We start from the raw sequence: 26912 nt of genomic DNA on the forward strand, positions 1-26912 counted from the left end.
CTGTAGGACTATGATCACAGTTAAGACAATACTGTAGGATTATGATCACAGTTAAGACAATACTGTAGGATTATGATAACAGTTAAGACAATATTGTTGGATTATGATCACAGTTAAGACAATACTGTAGGACTATGATCACAGTTAAGACAATACTGTAGGATCATGATAACAGTTAAGACAATACTGTAGGACTATGATAACAGTTAAGACAATATTGTTGGATTATGATCACAGTTAAGACAATACTGTAGGACTATGATAACAGTTAAGACAATATTGTAGGATTATGATCACAGTTAAGACAATACTGTAGGACTATGATCACAGTTAAGACAATACTGTAGGACTATGATCACAGTTAAGACAATACTGTAGGATTATAATCACAGTTAAGACAATACTGTAGGACTATGATAACAGTTAAGACAATATTGTAGGATTATGATCACAGTTAAGACAATACTGTAGGATCATGATAACAGTTAAGACAATACTGTAGGACTATGATCACAGTTAAGACAATACTGTAGGACTATGATCCCAGTTAAGACAATACTGTAGGATCATGATAACAGTTAAGACAATACTGTAGGATTATGATCACAGTTAAGACAATACTGTATACTGTAGGACTATGATCCCAGTTAAGACAATACTGTAGGATCATGATAACAGTTAAGACAATACTGTAGGATTATGATCACAGTTAAGACAATACTGTAGGATTATGATCACAGTTAAGACAATACTGTATACTGTAGGACTATGATCACAGTTAAGACAATACTGTAGGATTATGATCACAGTTAAGACAATATACTGTAGGATCATGATCACAGTTAAGACAATACTGTAGGACTATGATCACAGTTAAGACAATATTGTAGGACTATGATCACAGTTAAGACAATACTGTAGGACTATGATCACAGTTAAGACAATATTGTAGGACTATGATCACAGTTAAGACAATACTGTAGGACTATGATCACAGTTAAGACAATATTGTAGGACTATGATCACAGTTAAGACAATACTGTAGGACTATGATCACAGTTAAGACAATATTGTAGGACTATGATCACAGTTAAGACAATACTGTAGGACTATGATCACAGTTAAGACAATACTGTAGGATCATGATAACAGTTAAGACAATACTGTAGGATTATGATAACAGTTAAGACAATATTGTTGGATTATGATCACAGTTAAGACAATACTGTAGGATTATGATCACAGTTAAGACAATACTGTAGGATCATGATCACAGTTAAGACAATACTGTAGGATTATGATCACAGTTAAGACAATACTGTAGGATCATGATAACAGTTAAGACAATACTGTAGGACTATGATCACAGTTAAGACAATACTGTAGGATCATGATAACAGTTAAGACAATACTGTAGGATTATGATCACAGTTAAGACAATACTGTAGGACTATGATCACAGTTAAGACAATACTGTAGGACTATGATCACAGTTAAGACAATACTGTAGGACTATGATCACAGTTAAGACAATACTGTAGGATTATGATCACAGTTAAGACAATACTGTAGGATTATGATAACAGTTAAGACAATATTGTTGGATTATGATCACAGTTAAGACAATACTGTAGGACTATGATCACAGTTAAGACAATACTGTAGGATCATGATAACAGTTAAGACAATACTGTAGGACTATGATAACAGTTAAGACAATATTGTTGGATTATGATCACAGTTAAGACAATACTGTAGGACTATGATAACAGTTAAGACAATATTGTAGGATTATGATCACAGTTAAGACAATACTGTAGGACTATGATCACAGTTAAGACAATACTGTAGGACTATGATCACAGTTAAGACAATACTGTAGGATTATAATCACAGTTAAGACAATACTGTAGGACTATGATAACAGTTAAGACAATATTGTAGGATTATGATCACAGTTAAGACAATACTGTAGGATCATGATAACAGTTAAGACAATACTGTAGGACTATGATCACAGTTAAGACAATACTGTAGGACTATGATCCCAGTTAAGACAATACTGTAGGATCATGATAACAGTTAAGACAATACTGTAGGATTATGATCACAGTTAAGACAATACTGTATACTGTAGGACTATGATCCCAGTTAAGACAATACTGTAGGATCATGATAACAGTTAAGACAATACTGTAGGATTATGATCACAGTTAAGACAATACTGTAGGATTATGATCACAGTTAAGACAATACTGTATACTGTAGGACTATGATCACAGTTAAGACAATACTGTAGGATTATGATCACAGTTAAGACAATACTGTGGGATCATGATAACAGTTCAAAGACAATACTGGCAAGTTATGATCACAGTTAAGACAATACTGGCAAGTTCTTGATCACGGATTAAGACAATACCTGTGGGATTATATGATCACAGTTAAGACAATACTGTATACTGTAGGACTATGATCACAGTTAAGACAATACTGTAGGATTATGATCACAGTTAAGACAATACTGTATACTGTAGGACTATGATCACAGTTAAGACAATACTGTAGGATTATGATCACAGTTAAGACAATACTGTATACTGTAGGACTATGATCACAGTTAAGACAATACTGTAGGATTATGATCACAGTTAAGACAATACTGTAGGATCATGATAACAGTTAAGACAATACTGTAGGACTATGATCACAGTTAAGACAATACTGTAGGATCATGATAACAGTTAAGACACAATACTGTGGGATTATGATAACAGTTGAGACAATACTGTGGGACTATGATCACGAATTAAGACAATACTGGCAGGATCATGATGGCAGTTAGACAATACTGGCAGGATTATGATAACAGTTGAGACAATGCTGTGGGACTATGATCACAGTTAAAGACAATACTGTAGGATCATGATAACAGTTAAAGACAATACTGGCCAGGATTATGATCACAGTTAAGACAATACTGTAGGATCATGATCACAGTTAAGACAATACTGTAGGATTATGATCACAGTTAAGACAATACTGTAGGATCATGATAACAGTTAAGACAATACTGTAGGACTATGATCCCAGTTAAGACAATACTGTAGGATCATGATAACAGTTAAGACAATACTGTAGGATTATGATCACAGTTAAGACAATACTGTAGGACTATGATCACAGTTAAGACAATACTGTAGGATTATGATCACAGTTAAGACAATACTGTATACTGTAGGACTATGATAACAGTTAAGACAATATTGTTGGATTATGATCACAGTTAAGACAATACTGTAGGATTATGATCACAGTTAAGACAATACTGTAAGACTATGATAACAGTTAAGACAATATTGTTGGATTATGATCACAGTTAAGACAATACTGTAGGACGATGATAACAGTTAAGACAATACTGTAGGACTATGATAACAGTTAAGATAAAACTGTAGGACTATGATAACAGTTAAGACAATACTGTAGGACTATGATCACAGTTAAGACAATACTGTAGGATTATGATAACAGTTTAGATAATACTGTAGGACTATGATAACAGTTAAGATAATACTATAGGATTATGATAACACTTATACTGTAATACCAGCATTAGGGAATCACCACAGCATTACAATAACACATGCACCAGGACAAATCTATAAAAGTAAGACAATACTAGCACAGATAAAACCTGGATAACAATAGGACAACACTAGGAGAGCATTGTAGCACTAGGGCAGTATTGTAGCACTAGGATAACACAAGGACAACATTGTAGCGCTAGCATAAAACAAGGACAACACTGTAGCACTAGAATAAACCTGTAGTATCAGGATAACTTCAGGACACTACTGTAGTAATTGGATAACGTTAGGACAACAAAGTAGCACCAGAAAACACATGACAAAACTGTAGGAGTAAGTTAACTTTAGCACCAAGACAAAGTTGCAGCAACAGAACATGACCTACGGTGCCACACCCTCCACGTCGAAGTACCTAAACTCCACCTTAACCCTCTGGTGCCGGAGGCCACGGAAGATGTAGTGACACACTGTATTCCGTGGGTATGTTCCTGTAGGGGGAGGCCAACAAAAGTGTAGAGACGTCACGAGAGGTGAAGAGATGTAAACGGCTCATCATATATTGAGAGGTCACAATAAGTAAAGAAAGGTCACTCGGCATTAGGAAGTATGAGAGGCAGGAAGTCACCAGAGATTCAGTAAAATATTACTAATGGTAAAGAAAATCACCTCAGGTTAACAGATCTCACCTAAAATCAAAGGGAAGGGATATATGGAAGCAAAAATGACGTCTGGCAGGAAGTAAGTGAAGTCAGGAAAGGTTCACGGACGCATAAATAAACAGAAAAAGACCGTCTCTCATCTATTCGGGTAAACTACAGCTAAATACTCCTGTAGACATAATACATATTACTGATTAGAGACCAAATGTAAGCCTAAGCATAGGACGTTCCTGGAAATAAAGCACCCGACAGCTTTGTCGGCTATTCTTGGTCAAGTTGCTGTTTACCTGCACTGTCTCGGCACACAGGAAACTGTATACTGTACTCCTACTGCTTATGTGCACCGTATACCAACATTGTCTATATTCATGCTGCATTGCATAATTTATAAACATGCCTTTCCAAAAAACATAATAAGCATAATTTAAGCATTTAGCTAGCTGATGTAACCTACTATAATTACATCATTATTATATAGTATACAGGCAGTGAAAAAACGAGACAATTTATTTAAATACGGTAAAGTACATTTATTTTCCAAGAACCCAGGTGATAGTCCCCGTCATATGACTTTTTAATCTGGGGCAGCTGGGGACTCACGTCAGCCGGCGGCGGTATTCCCATGTCATCGTAAGGTCTAACTTCATAAGCCTAGCTTTATCTGGGGACAGCCAAGCATGTCCTAAAAAAAAATATATATATATATGGAAACTTGAGTGTTAGGTACCGTACTTCCATCTATACCTAATATGTAATGTACGTTTCTGCAAGGGGACGATGCCTAGAAAGGGGGTGTGGGTCTGACCGCAATACATAATTTACAATACAATAATACAGTACGTACTGTATACTATATAACCTACAATAATACATATCACAACCATACATAATACAAACACATGTAAGATGAAAAAGAACAAACAAACATATAAATGAACAACTCGTTCCTTGAACGAGCTGACTACCTAATGAGTATACTGTATATACTAGCCACAAATTACACTCGAAACATACAGTCAGCTAAAAGGTTGTCCTTCCCCTTTATGTGTCGTATTTCTAGATTAAATTGCTGCAGCATGAGTGACCAATGCATTAGTCTCTGATTTCGATTTTTCACCTTGTCTAAAAATTTGAGTGGGTTGTGATCGCTATACACAATCACTGGGTGAACAGCACGACACAAATATACATAAAAACTTTTCCAAAGCAATCATCAGTGCAAGCAATTCTGTTTTAATTGCTGAATAGTTTTTTGGGGAGTTTCTTGAGTCTGGAAGATAAATAACACACAGGGTGGAATAAGTTATCAGCAGATCCAGCTTGTAGTAATACAGCACTGGTTCCATTATCTTTGGCGTCAATGTGCAGGCAAAACTGCTTTTCAAAATCTGGAGTCTGTAACACAGGAGCACTGGGCAGCAGTGACTGGACTCGCTCGAAGGACGTTTGGCACTCTGGGGTCCACTTGAACTGCTTCTTAGGGTTGGTTGGCTAGGTTTGTGAGGGATGCTGTTACCTGTCCGAAGGTTGGGCAAAACCTGTGGTAATAACCAACCATTCCAATGAAACGCAGGAGAGATTTGCGGTCCGCAGGTCGTGGGAACTGCTGAATGGCTTCTATCTTCACATCTTCTAACCTAAAGAAGAGGGCCCTCAATCTTGATAAGTGTTTTTCCCAGTTGGACGATACCATCACCCCTTCCAAACCTGTGACGACAGAGTTGACGAGACGCTGGAAGGTGGCAGAGGCGTTACGCATACCAAACGGCATGACTCAGTACTGGTAAAGGCCAACTGGAGTTACGAACGCAGATATTTTCGTTGCCCTCTCCATCAACTCCACCTGGTACAGTAGTATCCTTTAAGTACGGTAAATCCACTTCATGACGAATTCTGCTTGGCCAATACCATCATCCAGTCTGGATAGTGGAAAACAGTCGGGAAGGGTGATAGCGTTGACCTTGCAGTATAATCAGTGCAAAGCCTTTGACTACAGTCAGGCTTCGGCACCGGCAAGCACGCTGACGACCATTCACTGTTGCTCGGCTCCGCCAAACCATTTACAAGAATGAAGTCCACCTCCTCTCCCAGCTTCTTCGCCTTCGTGGGATTCATCCGGTAATAGGGTTCTTTGATAGGAGATGCACTGTCAACCAGGAGGACTCCATGAACTGCAATGGTTTCAGATGCTGCAATTTAAACTTAATATTAGCCAAAATATCACTATTATACAACTTGACAGGCTGGTCCAGGCAACAATCTTCAGGCACAACTTCATTGTCTGGCACTTGATCCTGGATTAGTAGTCTCTGATTCTCTAACGTGATATGGCTTCAACAGATTGACATGAACCAGATGCTCAGTTCTATGATCAGGGGTTTCTAACACATAATTTACATCATTAACTTTTTTTTAATTCTATAAGGACCATAATAACTTGACTGCAAGGAGTTTTTTGCCAGAGGTAGGAAGAGTAGCACTAGTTCTCCAGAACTGAAGGTCCATTCTACTGCCTTCTTGTCAAAATTTTCCTTCATTGTAGCTTGAACATCTTTCGGAAGGTGCTCCCCGACATTTTTTTGTGGTGTTTGGATGCCTATGGAAGGTGGCACCTTAATTATGGTTGCCCCACATATTCAAAGATGGCCAGCCCTAAAGGTATCAAGGCAAAAATTATATTAAGATGTTAGAAGGAGTCGCCAACACATCAACCTGGCCCTGACTGTTAAGGAATAACCCAAGAAGACCAAACAATATGCCAACTGCACTAGCTAACCAACACCAAGAAACACAATCCACAAATTTTATGTCGCCCAGGTTCCCAAGTATTATTGGGTATAGAGAGCCAAATAGCATAAAGAAACCTGTCTGTAGTTTCACCCTCTCCAAGGATCAAATCTGGGGCCAATCACTTGCACAAGTATAATATACTGACCACTACACCACAAAAATAATGAAGAGTATAGGAAATAAATGAGGACTAGAATCCTTGAAGACATAATGGTGAAAAAAAAATATAAGAAAAAAGAAGAAACCACAACTACTACTAATAAAAAAATAATAATAATACTACATAATCATAATAATGATACATAATCATAAAGAGGAGGTGGGGCAATGATAACACATGATAAAATGAGGTTGAGGGCGCAAGTTACCTCCAGGGTTGGGGCTGTAGAATTCTCCACTGGGGTAGGAGGTGGAGTTGTATTCAAACACACAGCGCTGGTCCTCCACCTGATGGCCAGTGTCCAGCCCGAAGTCTGTCATGGGAGACAGTGAGGAAATATTCAAATTTACATTATGTGGCCCGCCAGACACAACAATTTACCTAATATTTTATAACATTCTAAGCGAGAATAATAATGGCAAAACTTTAAATTATAGAATTTTTCTACATCAAAACTATTACACTTTAGAAATTCTTATATTAATTACCCTTTTCACCTATTGACCAGCCAAATTAGAAGTGTCCATGCCAAGGGAAGAAGGCCAACAGCCCATGTTGAATCCTTCCATAGTTCTTGATAGTCTTGTTTAGGGCTCTTTTGAAGCCAGTATTGTTACCGATTCCACAGCTTGAGCCGAGAAACGGTTTCACAGGTCTTCCACCCTCTGGTGAGCTTAAAGTTATGTTCTCTCATGATGGTGGTGTGTGGTATCATGAAAAAGTGGCACAGGTTCATGTTTTCCATCCCTTTCATGATTCTGAGATCTGTCCTACTGTGTCTTGTCTGAAGAAATGACAGTCCCTAAGGTTCCCTGTCTACTTGAATAATCGAGAAGACAGTTCCAGAATCGTTTTTGCCAATCTGTGCTGCCCCTTTTCTAGGGCTGCTAAATCTTTCCATGCCTGTTGTATTTAGTGCAGTAATCCAGACTGGGACATACGAGAGACAAAGTTGAAGAAGCATTTTCCTTTTTTTGTATATGAAGGTACGCATTATAATTCTTATATCTTGGCTGGCTTTTATCACTGCTGCCCCTGTTTGATCTAGATATTTTCCTTATCAGTATCCAGGAAAGTCTTATGAACAGAATAATTATTAGGGTTGTTGCATCCTGCTTGCAGTCTTACATTTTGTAATGTTAAAAGGCATATGCGAGTCATGCAACCAACCATATGAACAGCTCGTGTACATCGTATGGTTGTGACATCATCTTGACTTTCTACCTTCCCAAATATCTTTTTGTCGCCCGGAAATTTGACACTGTAGCTAGATACATTTTAATCGATGTAATTAATGTTGATCACTAACAGCGTAGGTCCAAGGATAGATCCTTGTGGTACTCCGCTGAATATTTTTCCATTTTCAATATACTCCGTCCATGACCACTTTTTGTACTTGGAATCATAATATTTTAGGTTAATTTCACCTCGAAGTGCCGATCTTATTTCTAGACTGGCCAGATCTAGGAATTTTTTTTTTATACGACATAATCTGCATGATGTTTTGTGTTTTGGTATTTCTTCCACAGGTGGTAAATTCTTTTTACTTTTACTTGAATCCTCTTCACCACCGCTCGGCTCGTTAGCCGCTTGGACGATCGGTCACGTCCCTGTTACCCACTGTTGGCAAGTACTGGGCATGCACAGGCTCTTGAATGTACCTGAACCTGCTCCAGTGTTGGTCAAGTCTGGTCTCGAAAGAGCTCACACTCGGTACCGCCACAACACTTTCTGGCAGATTGTTCCAAGAGTTCACAACTCTCACTCCGAAAAAGTTTGCCCTCACAGTTTTCTGGACCTGCGGCTTCTTTAAATCTTGAGCTGTGACCCCTTGTTCGTTTCCTGGCTTTCCTTGATTTGTGATTCATCCATCTGGTCTTATTCCCTTCCTTCTCTATTTTGCAGAGGTATACATTCCTGTACTGTTATCTCAAGGATTTCTAAAGTTTATAAGTGATTCGTCTTTGTCTGATTCATCTTTAACGATACCACTTCCCCCAAGTAAATTCTCTGTAGTTTGTCCCTCAAGAGCTGGTAATCTCCATGGTTGAAGTCATAGCATTTCTCAACTACTTTCTATCAACTATCAAAGATTATTTTCCATCTTAGTATATAGTGGTTGCTGGCTGGAGTTAGTTTCAACCTGAAGTGCACCGCATCCACCATTGCCTCCTCACTCACTCACTGAAGCAAGTCTTTAATGTGGATGAGACTGGTCTCTTTTGGAAGAGGATGCCTGAAAGGACCTATATCTCCAAGGAGGAGAAAAGAGCGCCAGGTTTTAAGGCAGCAAAAGACCGCTTGACGCTGCTGCTTGGCGCTAACGCTGCCGGTGATTTCAAGCTGAAGCCTATGCTGATTTCTTGCATTGTCAACCCATGGGCTCTGAAAGGTTACTCTAAGGATCACCTTCCTGTCATTTACAAGGCAAACAAAAAGGCATGGATAACCGGCGCCATATTTAGCCAGTGGTTAAACGTGTACGCCGTCCCTGCACTGAAGGAATACTGTGCCATGGAGAACCTTAACTTCAAAATTCTTCTGATCATTGACAATGCTCCAGCTCATCCTCCCAATCTCGACGACCTGCATGGCAGTGTAAAAGTTGTATTCCTGCCTCCCAACACAACATCACTGATGCACCCTATGGACCAAGGCGCCATCGCCGCATTCCAGGCGTATTATTTATGCCGTACCATGGCCCAGCTGCTCAAGGCTACAGACGGAGAAAATAAACCAACGATCCGAAAATATTGGCACGGCTTCAACATTCTTCATGCAATTGACAACATTGGCAAGGCATGGGAAGAGGTTTCAGAAAGATGCCTGAATGGTGTGTGGCGTAAACTGTGGCCCGAGTGCGTCAACAGTTTTACGGGATTCACGGACTTAGTCCCAGCTGTGAATAGGGATATCCTCAACTTGGCTAGACAGGCAGGCTTTGATGAGCTGGAATCAGAGGATAAGGAGGATATCCTAGCATCCCAAACAGAAGAGCTCACCAACAAAGATCTGCAACAATTAACAGAACACAGTCCCGTTGAAGACGATGACGACGAAGAACCTCAACGAACGCTAACTTCAAAGAGGTTGGCAGAATCGTTGAACATGTTCCAGCAAGTAATGCAAATGATTCTAGATGACGACCCAAAAAGAGAACGTAGCTCAAAGGTTCAACGCAGCATTGAGGACAGTCTTGGTTGCTACACCCAGATCTATAAGGAGAAGATGAGTAGCATCAAGCAGTCAACACTGGATTCAGTTTTTCGTCGCGGGACGGCAGAAGCTTCTTCACAACAGCCGGCAGCCGGGGAGGAGCAAACACCAACGGAGAAGGAGCAACCAGCAGCGGAGGAACCCCAGTCAGAACAGACAGTCGCAGAGTCTCAGTGACTCACCACCCTCCTCCGCTCCTGCCATCCTCGTTCGCTCCCGCCATCCTCCTCCATCGCTCCACTACCCACCACACACTCGCTCTGCCACCTCCGCCCATCGGTGAGTACCAATACAAACTTAGTACCCTGTACTGTAGTTCTATATACTATTCTCTCCAGAAATGGCAATAATTTTCTGTATATGTAACCTTTATCGTGGGGCAAAGGGAGGCTCAGGAACGTAACTCCCGTATTTTATCTATTTCTTATGGGGAAAATTGATCCGCTTAACGTCGTTTTGCTTAATGTTGCGTTTTCAGGAACGTAACCCCGATGTAAGCGAGGACTTACTGTAGTTGTAGTGCCATTCTATATTCAGTGTCTCAGTTATAGGGGGTATGGGTCGATGGTCGGATAACTCAGAGGGTACCTGCTGAGAAAAAGTTTGAGAACCCTGAGGTGTAGATGATTAACTGTTAATCATATTTATTGTAAAACTGGTCAAACCCATACTGTATTTCCAAACTAACGAATTCATATCTATAAGAATCTCGGTAGTTCAGGAACTTGTACAGGACTCACTCTGGAGGAAGGTGTAGGTGGCCTTGTAGCCTGTTACATGGGGGCCAGACGTGTAGCTCCTGAAGACGAGGCTGAGGTAGGACCCCGATGACATGATCGGACGAGGGAGGCCAGGTCCACAAAAGGTTCCCACCTTGTACTTTGTGCCCTCAGATATGGTCACAGAGTCCATGGCATCACAGCTGAATGGAAAGCAAGAAATGTCAGGAGGAAGGCTATTAAATGCAGTAAAAGCATTCTATGAGAACAGCAGGGCTATTTTTGCATAAAAAAGAACTATTGCAATGTGGGAACGTATTGTCGTGTGTGCCAACTGTCGGGAGTCTAGCACCGGATCATACCCGGTTGTGTATGGTGATACCACTTACTATATAGTATATTGTTTGTAGTACTGTTTTTACAGCATCCACTGTATAACTGAAAGATGCGTGAGAACTGTCTTGGCCAAGGTGTATGTCACTGGATGGTGGAGGGTGATAAGCTGTGCACACATGCGAATGTGAGGACGACCAGTTCTGAGTTTTCAGAGGGTTTCTCTTCAGGCTAAGGGTTTTAAATGTATTGATGTTTATAAACACTTTTTTGGATTTGGGGGTTTTGAGAATAATATACCCTTTGTATCCAAGGGTTTATTGATAATCATATACTATACCCTTAAAAGAGTTTGCCATTATGACACCAAAAAATGTTTTTTACATATATTTTTTTAGTGTTCACACAAAGGGTGATAGAACTATGGAACGGCTTACTATTCTTTTCTTTGTTACTTTATTATCTTTCTTGTCCAGCGTTAGTACAGGAGTTAAGTGAAGTACCCAGAGGAACCTGCCATATTTGATAATGTCAAACTAGATAACACCTTTCTTACATCTGACCCGAGTTCACAAAACACTGAACGCTGACAACATTACCTCATCCTCTACGCAATGGAAAAATAATGGGGGGAGGAAGAAAAATATAGAGGGATACGAAAGAGGAAAAATATAAAGTTGGTATTAACAAGTACGGCAGTTCGTAAAACGATACAAAATGACAAACTAAAGCTAAAGTTGAAGGGAAAATAACAAATACCATCCACGGAAAAAGAAAGTAGAAAGAGAATACAAAAAAAATGGGGAAAGAAGGTGAGTAAAGGTAAAGAAATACTACAGTATCTTTTACAGTATACTGTAATAGAAAAGAACACGACAATGGCGATCTCATTCACTCACCAACTACGTATGATTAAGTAGGGCAAATCACAGACCAGGTGACGTTAAGGAGAGACTGAAGCACACTGGAGGGAAATTGGATCGTGTGGAAGGAGTGAGAAGAGAGATACAGGGGTAAGAAGGAAAGAGGAGAGGGAAGGATGACCGGGAGAAAGGAAGAAAGAGGAAGACAGGTTATGGTAGTAAAAAGGAATAATTGGAAAATGGGAGGATGAAAGGGTGAAGGGAAGAACAAAGACGAAAAGGAAAATGAACGGTGAGAAGGAAATGGAGAGGGAAGAATAAAAAAAAATAAGACGAGAGAGAAGGTGAAGGGAGGATGATGATGAAAATGGACGGGAAAAAAACTACTCCGGGAAAAAGAAAAAAAGAGGTTATATGTAGAAAGGAGTATGTTGTTTATATGTATAAAAGAGCATCTATTCTCAAGTCTAGAAGCCGCAGTTAAGACGGAAGGCTGATAAGATATGGATTTTCCTTTGTGTGGTGTTGAGACAGTTCCATTTAACTTTTCAGTCGGAGACACAAAGGCTTGAATTCCTGGGTAGTTTAGAACCTCGTTTAATGACGGCATGTATGTGAGAGAGAGAGAGAGAGAGAGAGAGAGAGAGAGAGAGAGAGAGAGAGCATCCTCACCTCTATCTGCTACCCATAACACCAATATATACTCTACCCTCTTCACCCCATTACCACTCGCAACCACAACCATCATCCTCACGTCTTCTCCCCATCGTCACCCACACGACATCACTAGCACAATCCCATCTTCAACCCCAAGAACCATCTCCACAACGATACTCTCCGCACCACAAGACACCACAGTTTCAAAAAGTTTTATCTCCGTGTTGAACAAGAAAATCTGACATGTTTCCCCACCCTGATAGGAGTTTTCCGAATCTAAACAGCTGGTGGCTTCCGGGGGTCCACGGATAAGCCGGTTCAAAGCAAGAAGTGTAGAGTGGCAGGGAAGGTCTGATCCAGCAAGTGTATGTACTTGACGTTCACGAAGTCTCTTGAGGAACTTCCCCAAAAGTTCGCTATGTACTCCATTATTTGGCTTAATTGTATTCACCGCCATGACAGCTGTAACATGTAACTTGCAGCAGGAATCGTAAAAACGCAAATAAGGCTGTTCTGCTACGTTCTTTACGACTCCACCCCAAGAAAATCACAGCAGAAATAGTAAATACAGTAAGAGAGCTAGATATACGCAGAACATGGTTAAGTGAAAACTGATGTTGTGAATGTGAAACGTTATAACGGGCTCTGTAAACAAACATGAGACACTTTGTAAATACCCTGTACTGTACTGTATATGAACTTTACTACCGATTCGATGGCAATACTGCAGAATGAAATGAACAACATATTCTTAAATTTACTACCCATGTTAAATATCTTACTACCGAGTATTACATTCCTATATTAAATTAAGTAACAATGTTATTCAATTTCTGATTCATAAACAACACTGCGAAAAATAACTGAGCAATTTAATATTACAACTTTAAATAGAACTAACAATGTTCTATTTTCACTTAAAACTGAATGCATTAAATCTTACGAATCCTGATTCAGTGGCTATATACAATTTAAGTAACCAAAGAGTTTTACACTAATCACTAATATTGATTCGGTACTGAGGGACAGGAACAACAATACAAGACTCGGAACAGTCTTTGACAAAATATATTTGAATCCTGTTATCACTAAAACCTTACATTTCTACCCAGTGATGAAATCGAACATCATGTACAGGTGGCGATATACTTAACAAATCAGAACTGCCTTTTTTAAACTTTATTACCATTATTTTACCCACTTTCAATTAGTTTACGTTTACAAATCTTTGTTTCGTAACTTCGTTTATTTAGATTATAATTCGACCAATTAAAAAAATATATTAATATTCTTGATTCTTACTGTATTTCATTGCAAACTATTCAAAATATACGATTTTCTGGTGATCACACTGAATAACGCATATGAATGATAGGCTTCCTTGTTGATTTGATCGAGGTTTTCTGCTCGAGTCCGATAATATGGTTCACTAAGAACGAAGGACACACACAACACAATTAAAACATATATTCTAATATTACATATCAATATACTACGTTTGAACAAATTATTCTAGAAACGAGTGTCGAAAGGATTTTTTTTAAATGATAAATGAAAACAAAAATCACTGACACACACCAACTATCACCCACTTACTTGCGGTTAGAGAGATTGAGCGGGTGGTAGAGAAGGAAATGTGAAAAGACAAGCTGAACTCGGTGTTGCTGGGGCGCCTTGAAGTCGACGCGACACTGAAGGCGGGCTGGGTAAGGGTGGGGGAAATTGGGACTGGCTAGTGTACCGTTCATGCCACGCCACTCACCACCCTCACCGCGCCATGCTTCAACTACCTCGTTACAGCTGAACACTGCCAGGAAGGAGAAAATAATTGAGTTTAGTATTTACTAAAATTATTCCGAAAAGTCTGGTAATATAGTGGAATGTTTAATAATATTCTTAATAGATATTAGTACAGTATTATTATCCATTGGATAATAATAATAATGTTTGTACCCAAACGCATTTATATAATTCGTTCATATTTTCCACAGTTGCATTTTTGGTGATATTAACTAATAAAATCGGTACAACTCTTTATTTTAATTAGATTTTTTTCTCTATCTACGATCATAAATCACTTGTAGTGGACAGGGCATGAAGGATGAGGGAAACTGGGGGTAAACACGGCGAAAAACTGATCATATGACATTTAAATCAAGTCTCTACATGCTTTGTAAGCGAAGAAATTTAATGTTTGCCGTAAATATTCCACCGAAAATTCTGGCCTGTCAGTGAGTGTTGTCCTTCGATCGTAAACAAATAAATTCTGATTCCGGTCTCGCTTAAAATGTTAATAAACGTCGGAGCTTCATTTCGGAGGTTTTAGTACCTGCTTCATTATTTTTTTAAGGCTTCACTATACACGTGGTGAGTCTATGAGCCATATTCACAGTCATTACACCACCCAACCGATCAGGAACACCATCGGGTGTGGTTATTCAGAGACGACACCGACCCGAAGGCAGTCCCGGTGGATCAGGTTTGCTATCAGGATCGTTGGAACATTTCATCGGGAAGGGGTCCCCACCCTATGGCATTCCCGATGAATATAAAATCCCTTTTCACCCTCCAAATTTTGAAATATTGAGATAGACTACATTCAAATTTGATTGAAAATGAGTTTTGTTTCCTTATACATTCAAAGATTATCAGCTACTTACAGGTGTTAAATAATCCCAGCAGATCATGATGCTGCCGTGTACAACCAACACAGCGCCGCTAAATACTCGAGGACTGCAAGTAGTATTTTAAAGAAACAAAAACATCTATTAAGAGATATATCAATGCACCTGCATGTTTATGTACACGATAATTGATGTTCCTAGAGCAAAGACTGTAAATTTAATATAGCAAGCGCAAATTACCAACGAAATGACGATGTTTAAAATCAGCTTATAGTCAGCCTCCTCACAATGCAATGTGGCTCTATTTAAAAAATTGTTTTTAAGTGGCAGTGCAGCTGAACCAAACTGGGCACAATATTCAAGGATAGGTAACAGATGAAGCAAAACAGAATGTAATAATATTAACACCCTGAAACATTAAATCATTAACAAACTATAACAATTTTGTGAAATGCTGACGAAGCTACAGAATAAATTTGATTAGGTTAGGTTACGAATTCTCGGCTAAATAGCCACTTGCTAAAAGGTAAGGCCACATTTCAAGATGTACGAAATTGTTCCTTTTTCTGGTGTAACTTTGCCCTTCTTCTGAATAAGGCTAACAAGAACACTGCGCTGTTTAAAAGACAGAGGAACGTGGTTGTTTGTGGCTATTCATATTTCCATGTTTTGTACCACCAAGTTTCGCTTTCGGCTAGCAGTAACAGCAAAGGTTTTACCCACAAATTTTAAGAAGTGTGTTAACACGACGGGATTACTATTACGCTGGAGCCACAATGGACCTAAACCAAAACAATAACAAGATGGATGGCTTTAAAGACTTTGACGATGAATTCTTAGCTCTGACAACTGTGAGAAGAAACGCTTGTGGACTCGTTCCTACTGGTGAGAAGGAAGAAAGCTTGGTCCTGAACTCAAAATAAAATAAAATAAACTACAGTAATATCCCTTATTAATACTAGTATCTATATTTTGAAGATAAATTTAAAATATGTATAATTTAAAGTTTCACACTATTTTTTTTTTCATTGTGAAAATAAAGATAAATGCACGTAAACGGACACGAGATTTGTAAAAAAAAACAATTCAAATTATCTGCTGTAGAACACTTTCTTTTTACTATTTATTTCTGTATATAATATAACTAGCTGGACGATAACTGTTCATTGCACCAATACATAATAGGCTACACATTTTTTTAAACTTCTATTATACTACAATGATATCGCCCGAAGGGTAATTTTAACCTGCCACGTGGACTCGTTACAGATTACATACATATTTCGGTCAAATACAAATACTGTACTCAACTTACACGAGGGAACTGAAGGTTCAATGTCATATAAACTATGAATATATTTACCTAACACAAAGCATAAATGAGTACGAAATACTAATATTTACACGATAGACTGCATATCATTAGGAGTTGCTTACTTTCCTTCACATCCACAGTGAAACAATGGTTTTACACTTGCGTGTCGCGGGGCTGAGTTCCGAAGGAGTCTGTGAATTGGGTGCGACTACCTACTCGATAATGCCTGGAGATATGTTGACGTCTTGGGGTGGGTCATATGCTCCTTGTTATGTCGTGAGGTGTCGACTCATCATCCCCCCACCCTTGCTTCACTGTACACTCGTCCGATCACTCTTCCTTGCCGTTTGTCTCGTGGTAAAAACAATATTGGTTCTCTTTTGACTCCAGAGAATTGCCGGTAGTTGTAATCTCAAGACCATCACGTCAGGCTGGAGAAATCAGCTGTTGACAGGTGAAACTCCAGCCGCTAGCCCCTGAAAACTAACCACTAAAGCTAAGCTAGAAGCAAAAATTGTTGGTACTGTACAAGTGCCCGTGTGACGCCACCTTAACCTAAGGACGATAGTGAGCAGTGTAGTCACACCATGATGTCAACAATTAAAAACAAAATCCCCTTGTATCAAAATTATATATGAAAGGGAATTGTATCTGGAAAAAAAACAAATGAGATAAGACGTGTTTTTTTCAGCGGCCAGGCTTTAATATTTGACTGATGCTACAAAATCCGGGTCCGGCTCTATATTTATTTACACTTGGAAGGCGAACATGCATATCCAACATCCAAAATAACCATTTCCAACGGCAAATATGAATCAAACAGTTAACCCAACCCAACAATTTTATGTTCGACAAGCTGTAGCTCACTGCGCATACGTATGACATAAATCTGTTACCAATATGTTAATAAGGAATAGCCCAAGTTTGAATGTAAATGGAAGTGTTTATTGTATTCCATGTAGCAAATGTAATTGTAATTATGTAGGACAAACAGGAAAAACACTGCAGCTCAGAATCAAACAACATAAGTATAATATCAGAACAGCATCTGAAAGCAGTGCCTTGTTTGTTCATGTTAGGAATAATAATCACCCCATTGCTTGGGAAAAAAGCTTAGAAGTATTTAAATCATCTTGTGTCACAGAAAGACTTCTGGTTGAAGCTAGTTTGATTAAGGAATTAAAATCAATAAACCTTAGTGATGGTCAGTTCAAAACTGATAATATGTTACATAAATTTATTTGTCAGTGGCCCAAGGTTAAAAATGCTTTGAAAACCTTTGATCTAGATGTATGATAGTTATTTTGTGGGTCCCTTATTTTTGACCTGACCTGACTAGTCACGTCACCCCCTTCTCTTAAGCTCCTCTACGTGTGTGTTGGTGTGGGGATTAGTGGATGACATCATTATGACCTGACCTCATGTTTTTAAGGTCACCCTGTATATTTAAGCCTCTCTCTGTCCATGTAGTCCAGTTGCCTCTGAAGATGTCTTGAATAAAGACGAAAGCTAAGGTGCTCCGTTGTTTCCATTTTCCCGTGTGATTTTATCAAGATTTATCTTATCCACGTTTTCATTGTGGATTTACATGAAATATATATATATATATATATATATATATATATATATATATATATATATATATATATATATATATATATATATATATATATATATATATATCAGAATGAAATATACTGTATACCAACTTCAGCATAGTGGAATACACTGTAATGCCAACTTTAGCATAGTGAAATATATACCAACTTTAGTACAGTGAAATATATACTAACTTTAGTACAGTGAAATATATACTAACTTCTGCATAGTGAAATATACTGTATACCAATTTCAGCATAGTGAAAAAAAATGTATACTAACTTCAGCTTTATGAAATATATACCAACTTCAATATAGTGAAATATATACCAAATTCAGCACGATGAGACAAGACTGGAGTTGACACGGCCATTCAGACCAAGCGTAGCATGATATTATAATTTGGAAATTTTAAACCTACGAAAAAAGAAAAAAGTAAATCATAGAGATCCTAGATGTTACAAAACGCTTTTCATAAAATTACAAAATATACGTTAAAGGAATAACCGTTTAATATTATTTTTAAACATTGAAAAGTGAACATCTACCGTCATTTCAAGATAATGATATGCAATATTTTCAGAAATGTATTATTTTTTCCAGGCAATATTCACAGAACTTTATCAAAAAGGTTTCGCAAATATTCACAGTCACATTATGAAAAAAAAAGTTTCAATGTTGTATTCACGATCACAACAAAAATATCCAGTGCAATATTTCTTGTTTGAAGCCGCTCTCGTACTGTATATGTTCCGCAGCGCGATATATAGAACCTGCTGACCTGCCCTTCTATCGTTATTATGAAAAACTGCGCAATCATTTCAGAAACGAGTTCCTGGACGTCGTGTTTGGCACTTGGCAGCGTTCCATACATCGCCAGGGTCCTTAACGGAAATGAAGATACATTGTACTACTTTCTCATAAGAAAAAAATATATATATGTTTATTCAGGGCCCATTTCTCCTTTAAGAAATAGCTTGGTTTTTATCAAGACCTGGAGATGTTGCGATAAAATACGGTAATGGATACAACTAGATGTGCAGCAGATGTATTATAAGTATTGCCGAAAAGGATATATTAAAAATCTTGAGAAAATAGATGTAAATTCAATTTGCAATCAGTGAATACCATCGGTACAAACCTAATTAACCAATTAAATGAAACAAGGGTAAATTTTACTGTGCGTATCTACACTAATTTTTATACTTACAGTATTTTACTGTACGTATCTACACAAATTTTTATACTTACAGTATTTTACTGTACGTATCTACACTAATTTTTATACTTACAGTAATAATAAAAACAAAGTTATCCCTATATTAGCCTACAAGCTTTGTATCTACTGTATACATTAAAAAATTTTCAGACGAAGAATAAATGTTACATATTTTTTTAAACAAAGGTAACAGTGTCTTCTAAAATAAACTACAAAACACCTCCTCTTAATAAAACAAACAAAATAAAACACATCTAGCAGATTGTAATGGAATGCAAACTCAGACCCAAGTTTCGATCCAATGAAGATGAGTATCTAGTCGGGGAGAAAGGAGACGGAAGATTAAAAGGAGACAAGCGACTGACAAAGGTAGGTTCTCCGGGTGAAAGATGGCCGACACTGATAGGTCAGGCAGGGTTCCCTCGGGTCAAGCTACTCAATACCCATCCATTCGTATCTACAGGTTTATATGGATTTAATGAAATCAATAATGGAGAAAAAATCTATATCTACAAGGGTTTGGGAAGTTATTGACTGAAGATTATTGTGTATTTTTTAAGGCCTTGTTGGTAAAATTTTAAACACGAAGACGGATTCATTTCAACTTACTTATTCCCGGTTGACGATATGTTACAGCGACGAATTACAAGTCATTATAATCGAACTCTTCACGAGAGACGGATATGCAATCTTCATCTACTGTATACTGAAAAATTAGAAAAAAAAATGGTATCACACGGTAAACTAAATTGTTACAACTTTCTGCTTCTAAATGCAGGATTCCGACGCAGAAGAATGAAATTGTTGACATAGCTGCTTGTTTCTTACCTTCAACTGCTTCCCACTTCTTGACACTTTTCTAACCATGGGTTTCTTTCAATTAACGTGATATGTAGAGAGCAGTAACGAAAACAATGACCCACTTCCCCATTTAGTAAAGAGATGAAAATAACATTTTATCTCGTGGTTAAGTGAGGATTACTTTACAATCTCCGGTCATATCTTGACAACTTGACATAACTCTACTGAGAAATAATTATCCATGCAATAAACAAGTAATTAGTGCAGATTTTTTGCTTTCTAGTGATAAGACCACACACTACAAGATAAATTTTCGCAAAAAGTGTCAACAACAGAGAAAACTGCTTACTGTGATTCTTTTCCGCGAGTTACGTTCTAATATGTGGGCAGGAAGACGGCAGGCAGAGGCTGCTATCACTAGCCAGAGAAAAGGCGACTTTAATATTTTTTTTAACAGTAATAGGATAAATGTCATGTACTTCATAACGAATGAAAAATATGTTTGAATAAATGATCAGGAAACAAAATATGAATAACAAACAGTTTTCCTTTGTGATATTTGTAAATATTTGTTTATTCCTTAAAGGGTATAATAAAAAATAATATTACAAAACAACGAATACAAAGATACGGTAATTATATTTTACCAATAAAAAGACCTAAACACAAAAAAAAGTAATATAGTAGAGTTGGGAAACTTATCTCGAGTCATTACAACAAACAGTTTACAATTCTTGGAACTTGTCTATCATGATATAATAAGGCTATAAATATGCTTCCTAATGTAAACACACCACTTTGAGAAGACCTATTATCATTTACCATGACTCACGGTTGACTAACACACACCTGTTTCTTAACTGTCAAGGTTGGCTAACACACACCTGTTAAATAACTGTCAAGGTTGGCTAACACACACCTGTTAAATAACTGTCAAGGTTAGCTAACACACACCGGTTTCTCAACTGTCAAGGTTGGCTAACACACCTGTTAAATAACTGTCAAGGTTGGCTAACACACCTGTTAAATAACTGTCAAGGTTGGCTAACACACACCTGTTAAATAACTGTCAAGGTTAGCTAACACACCTGTTTCTCAACTGTCAAGGTTGGCTAACACACCTGTTAAATAACTGTCAAGGTTGGCTAACACACCTGTTAAATAACTGTCAAGGTTGACTAACACACCTGTTTAATGTCAACTGGCTAACATTTTAATAACTGTCAAGGTTGGCTAACACACCTGTTTAATAACTGTCAGCTAACACACACCTGTTAAATAACTGTCAGGTTGACTAACACACTGTTTAATAACTGTCAGGCTTGCTAACACACCTGTTTAATAACTGTCAAAGCTGGCTAACACACACCTGTTAAATAACTGTCAAGGTTGACTAACACACACCTGTTTAATAACTGTCAAAGCTGGCTAACACACACCTGTTTAATAACTGTCAAGGTTGACTAACACACCTGTTTAATAACTGTCAAGGTTGACTAACACACCTGTTTAATAACTGTCAAGGTTGGCTAACACACACCTGTTTAATAACTGTCAAGGTTGCTAACACACCTGTTTAATAACTGTCAAGGTTGGCTAACACACACCTGTTTAATAACTGTCAAGGCTGGCTAACACACAACTGTCAAGGTTGACTAACACACCTGTTTAATAACTGTCAAGGCTTGCTAACACACCTGTTTAATAACTGTCAAGGTTGGCTAACACACACCTGTTTAATAACTGTCAAGGTTGACTAACACACACCTGTTTAATAACTGTCAAGGTTGGCTAACACACACCTGTTTAATAACTGTCAAGGTTGACTAACACACACCTGTTTAATAACTGTCAAGGTTGGCTAACACACACCTGTTTAATAACTGTCAAGGTTGACTAACACACACCTGTTTAATAACTGTCAAGGCTTGCTAACACACCTGTTTAATAACTGTCAAAGCTGGCTAACACACACCTGTTTCTCAACTGTCAAGGTTGGCTAACACACACCTGTTTCTTAATTGTTATGAGCATATTATATATATATATATATATATATATATATATATATATATATATATATATATATATATACACACCAGTGTAAAACACGCTATTTTATCATTTCAAGCCGTTAGTCATTGCCAATACTGATATGAACAGCACCGCACAAACATAATATTTTGTGTACGGTATATGAAATTTTATATATATTTATCAATAAAAATATACCCTAATTATCTCGTATACTAAACCTTTGCCCATAATAAACACGTTTCCTTTTCTATAATGTTATCTCTGTGTCGTTACTCCGTCCTCTTTTTGCCAACTCCAAGTTATATTTTCTTGTCCGAGACAAAAGTTTAGATTTCCCTTTTACATGTTCTGTATACTACTTGGAGAACTTTCTTTTGGAAGACACAAATGTCATTTATCTTGAATTTATATTTTTCCTATATATAATTTATGAAATACATTGTTACCGCCAATGAAGCGGTAAGTACGCGACGTCTGGATAAGAAGACCCGTGCACTGGACTCAGAGGTGTTTAATGGTCAAAACCTGTCAATACAATGTTAACGTTTAACACATTACTCAAGATTTGTGGATTACAAGTTAAGTGACAGATACAGCTTCGTATTTTATACAATGGCAACAGCATTTACTACACTCTAATCTTAATATGACAAAGGCGTGTAGCGCATACCACGTTAACCCCACAGGCATATACATACTGTAGTATCTCCCAATACATAACATATTAGAATAATAAAGCCTAGTATGAGAATACACTTACGTGTAACGGGTCTTATAACTAGTCTGTAGGTGACAGTGTTCACAGCTCGATAGCTTGTCTTGAACTGACAGGCCCAGGACAGATGTAGTACTGATGACATTAGGCGTCATCGTGCGGTTTCGACAGAGCTGTTATCATCAACAATGCTTGCCTCCCCTCACTCCTTCAACTTAACTATTATAGTTAACTCCGTGTTCATGCCGCCTATTTTCCCATATTACCGTTACCATAACACTCACAAATGTTATTACAAATTCCACAATTACCGCTCGCCCAGTGTGGGGCAGTAACAAAATATTTCCTATTCCACGAGTGTTATGGATAATTTATAATAAATATTTAACATTTCACACACTTTTCTTTTGCCAACAAACATTGTCCTTTAAATGGCGGGAAAATAGTGTGGACTGCCAGCCAATACCTCGCTGACGGGGAGGGAAGGCAGACTATTAAAATCTCGTTACCCTGACAAAAGCCGCCTCCTTTGGGGTCCTTCCCGTCTCGCGCCGTCCAGGTATTTCACCTCACCCAAGGTCGACCTCACCCTTCTCACAGCCACGACTCGTGTGGTGCAGGGTGAGTATACACATAGTGGGATACAGTGAGTGTATTTTTGGGTATGTGATGGTGGTATTGGGCGAGTTTTTAAATTTTGCCGTGAATAACGGCTAGTTTATTGTGCACCTCATACTCATCCTGTGTGCGGTAGCGCAAAAAGGATTACAGAGTAGAGGCCACAAAGGGTGTTCATTAGACCCCAGTGATCAAGATATTATGGCACTGAGTGTTACATAGAATTTCCAGTACATTGTTTGTTTAGTTCGGTACATATAATTTTCCTAGGCAACAAGATACGAAGTGTGATACAGCTTTAGTATATCAGCTATCTTGTCATCAAAGATAAAGTGCAGTGCCATTGTATACAGTGTTTGCATCTGTCCCTAAAAGGTAGTGTTGGAGTGAGACCACATGTCTGGCAGCACACTTTTCATTTTTGTTCACATCTGCCAGAGGTACATATAGCTTAAACTTAGTCTAGCGGTTATAACATCTTGTAATATTGTTACTTGCTCCATATACATGTTTTGGTGGCGGTGGGTAGTGGGTTGTGGTAGTTGGGTGGGTGGTGGTGTTGTGTTGGGGGTAGTGGTGGTGTTGGGGGTAGTGGTAGTGTTGGGGGTAGTGGTGGTGCTGAGGGTAGTGGTGGTGCTGGGGGTAGTGGTGGTGTTGGGGGTAGTGGTGGTGCTGGGGGTAGTGTTGGAGATGGTGGTGTTAAGGTGGTGTTGATGATCGGGAGTTACACTGGGATATACAGTGAGTGTGTATAGGGTGTATTAAGAGTGTGCCTGTACAGTATAAGCGTTATTCCTCATGTGTAATACAGGTGGTGTATTCTTAAGGCCATTGTTCCTAGGTTATTACAGCTAGTGCCAGCCAGACGGTACCACAAAACGTGTCGCCTGTACAAGCCTTCAGCAGCGCCTACCATCGACATACGACACGTTCAATGGAAATTTCGACATATTCACCCTAGAACCGGCAGCTCTTCCCCACCACCACTAAACACTATTCACGCGAGATAAACATCTGCGACTCCTCTCCTCCAATCTTTTCCGCCGCATATCTGCAGCTGGAGGTCCTCTTTGCAACTGTCACACATACGAGAGGACTGATTTTTTTTCTTCTCATTTTTCCACATTTCTCAAGTTCCCAGCTTGTTCCCAGATTAAACTAAAGGTGATTTATATAGCGTGCGACGAGAGCATGTGTGTGTGTGTGTGTGTGTGTGTGTGTGTGTGTGCTGGCATACCTACTCCAATCCTCCTTACTGCCTTTGTGCACACAGAGGATACTTCGCACAATGGAGACAGGGGGGAAATCTGTCCGCACTTTCCCACACCTCCCCGTATACTTGGATATTAATTTGGAGGACACTGTTCATCACAGCTTCTGGGAGGAGCGTGTGTATGAGGACACTTCACTCTCCTCAAACGCGTTTCTGCAGTTATTGCACCACCGTGTTCCAGATTATAGAGAGAATCACCTCCCACCACATTCTTTCATTTATCAACTAAAGGAATTTTGTATATGCAGCAGAAAAAAGAGAAAAGAAGGTGATCTTTCTGCACATTCCTCAGGTCGTGTGTCCAGGAAGGGTGTGTATTGGCATTGCACTTTCCGCAGCTGGGGATTTTTTTTAATACAGCTATTGCACAAAGCAGAGAAACGGGTATACATTTCCGCATCTTCTCTCTACTTCCTGGGAGCTCTATAGTTTATGTTCAGAACAACTTGCTTATAGGGTGTGTGTGTGTGTGTGTGTGTGTGTGTGTGTGTGAGAGAGAGAAAGAGGTAGTTTTTGCCATCTCTTTAAATTCATGTCTGCAACTGTCGCACAAAGGAAAGAGATTATCTCTGGTTATCTCCTCCACGACTCTTTGGGCGAGCTTGTATCACAGCTTATGGTACGAGTCTACGTCGATGGCTGTGACTGTGTCAGTCTGAGAACTGTCTGTGAGCTGACTGTGTGACTGTCTGTTTGTAAACTGACTGTGTCTGTCTGTGTGTCTGTAATCTGGTCAAACCTTAACCTAACATTATCTAATCTTAACCCACCTTTATTCAGGCAATAAAAAAGTCTTAATCCTATGACCTTTCTTTCCTTTCCAAATCCGACTTATTTCTTCCCGGACCCGTCAAAAATACCCACAAAATTAGAGGTGAATAAATTTGATGAACGAAACAATATATATTCGGGGGGGGGGGGGAGCCTATCTTATGTAACCTACAATAACACGTAAAGTTGTATACAAAGGTCAACACCTCACGCGTCAACTGTGCTAATCTTACCTAAATACTAATACATTAATATAATCAGTGAATATATCAGGACATGATGCATAAATTACGACCTAATTACAAAAAAATAATTAATACATATTTGCTGAATAAATAATCAAATGATTGAACTTAGTAATCAGTGAATAGCTTTCTAAAGATATGAATAAATTAAAGGGAAAAATGCTGAATTTCAGGTTAATTTGCAAAGTGACATAACTCTTCACTCCAAAAAGTATATAAGATTTTGGAGGATTTTGACAATCCTACTGAGACAACAGGAGTCGCAGGTGTACATCGTGGGAAAGGGGCGGGGGTGAGGGGCGGGGAGTAATCGAATACACAATGATATTCGTGTTATTGGTCATTGTTCACGAGGGCGAGAGTTGGGCCTTGTTAACGAAGGCCGCGTCCACTTAACGTACTCACGGCGGTCAATAAAGTGTCAAGTGTACATTGGCTCCGATGATTTCCTAAATGATCAATACAGTTCGTGATGTCCCGGGAAGGTTAGTATGCATGCATATAATACTTACTACGGATAAAACAGGAAATGTCGCTACCAAGTGATATATGGCAGCTGTGGTGTCAGTCAGCCTGCTTAACGTGCAGTACTTTATGCCTTCCTGGAAACTTGTGCGCCAGGCGGATGTATATCAAGTGGATTTATGTCAAGTGGATTATATGTCAAGTGGATGTCCTTAGGGGAGGATATGACCGCCTCCATCATCG

At 38.6% G+C, this 26912-nt stretch overlaps 1 protein-coding gene across 1 annotated transcript in view; it reads right to left on the reverse strand.

Annotated features, from left to right (window-relative positions):
- Positions 1-26912, reverse strand: part of LOC121868768 (suppressor of lurcher protein 1-like) — a 76382-nt gene that overhangs the window by 9261 nt on the left and 40209 nt on the right. Inside the window, exons 3-6 of the mRNA XM_042369654.1 lie at positions 14584-14794; positions 11156-11337; positions 7408-7512; positions 3976-4078 (exon numbers count right to left, since the gene is read on the reverse strand). Coding sequence (XP_042225588.1) covers positions 3976-4078; positions 7408-7512; positions 11156-11337; positions 14584-14794 — 601 coding nt within the window. The remainder of the gene's footprint in view (positions 1-3975; positions 4079-7407; positions 7513-11155; positions 11338-14583; positions 14795-26912) is intronic.

Source organism: Homarus americanus, unplaced genomic scaffold (assembly GCF_018991925.1).
Source record: "Homarus americanus isolate GMGI-L3 unplaced genomic scaffold, GMGI_Hamer_2.0 scaffold30535, whole genome shotgun sequence".
Taxonomy (NCBI): Eukaryota; Metazoa; Arthropoda; class Malacostraca; order Decapoda; family Nephropidae; genus Homarus; species Homarus americanus.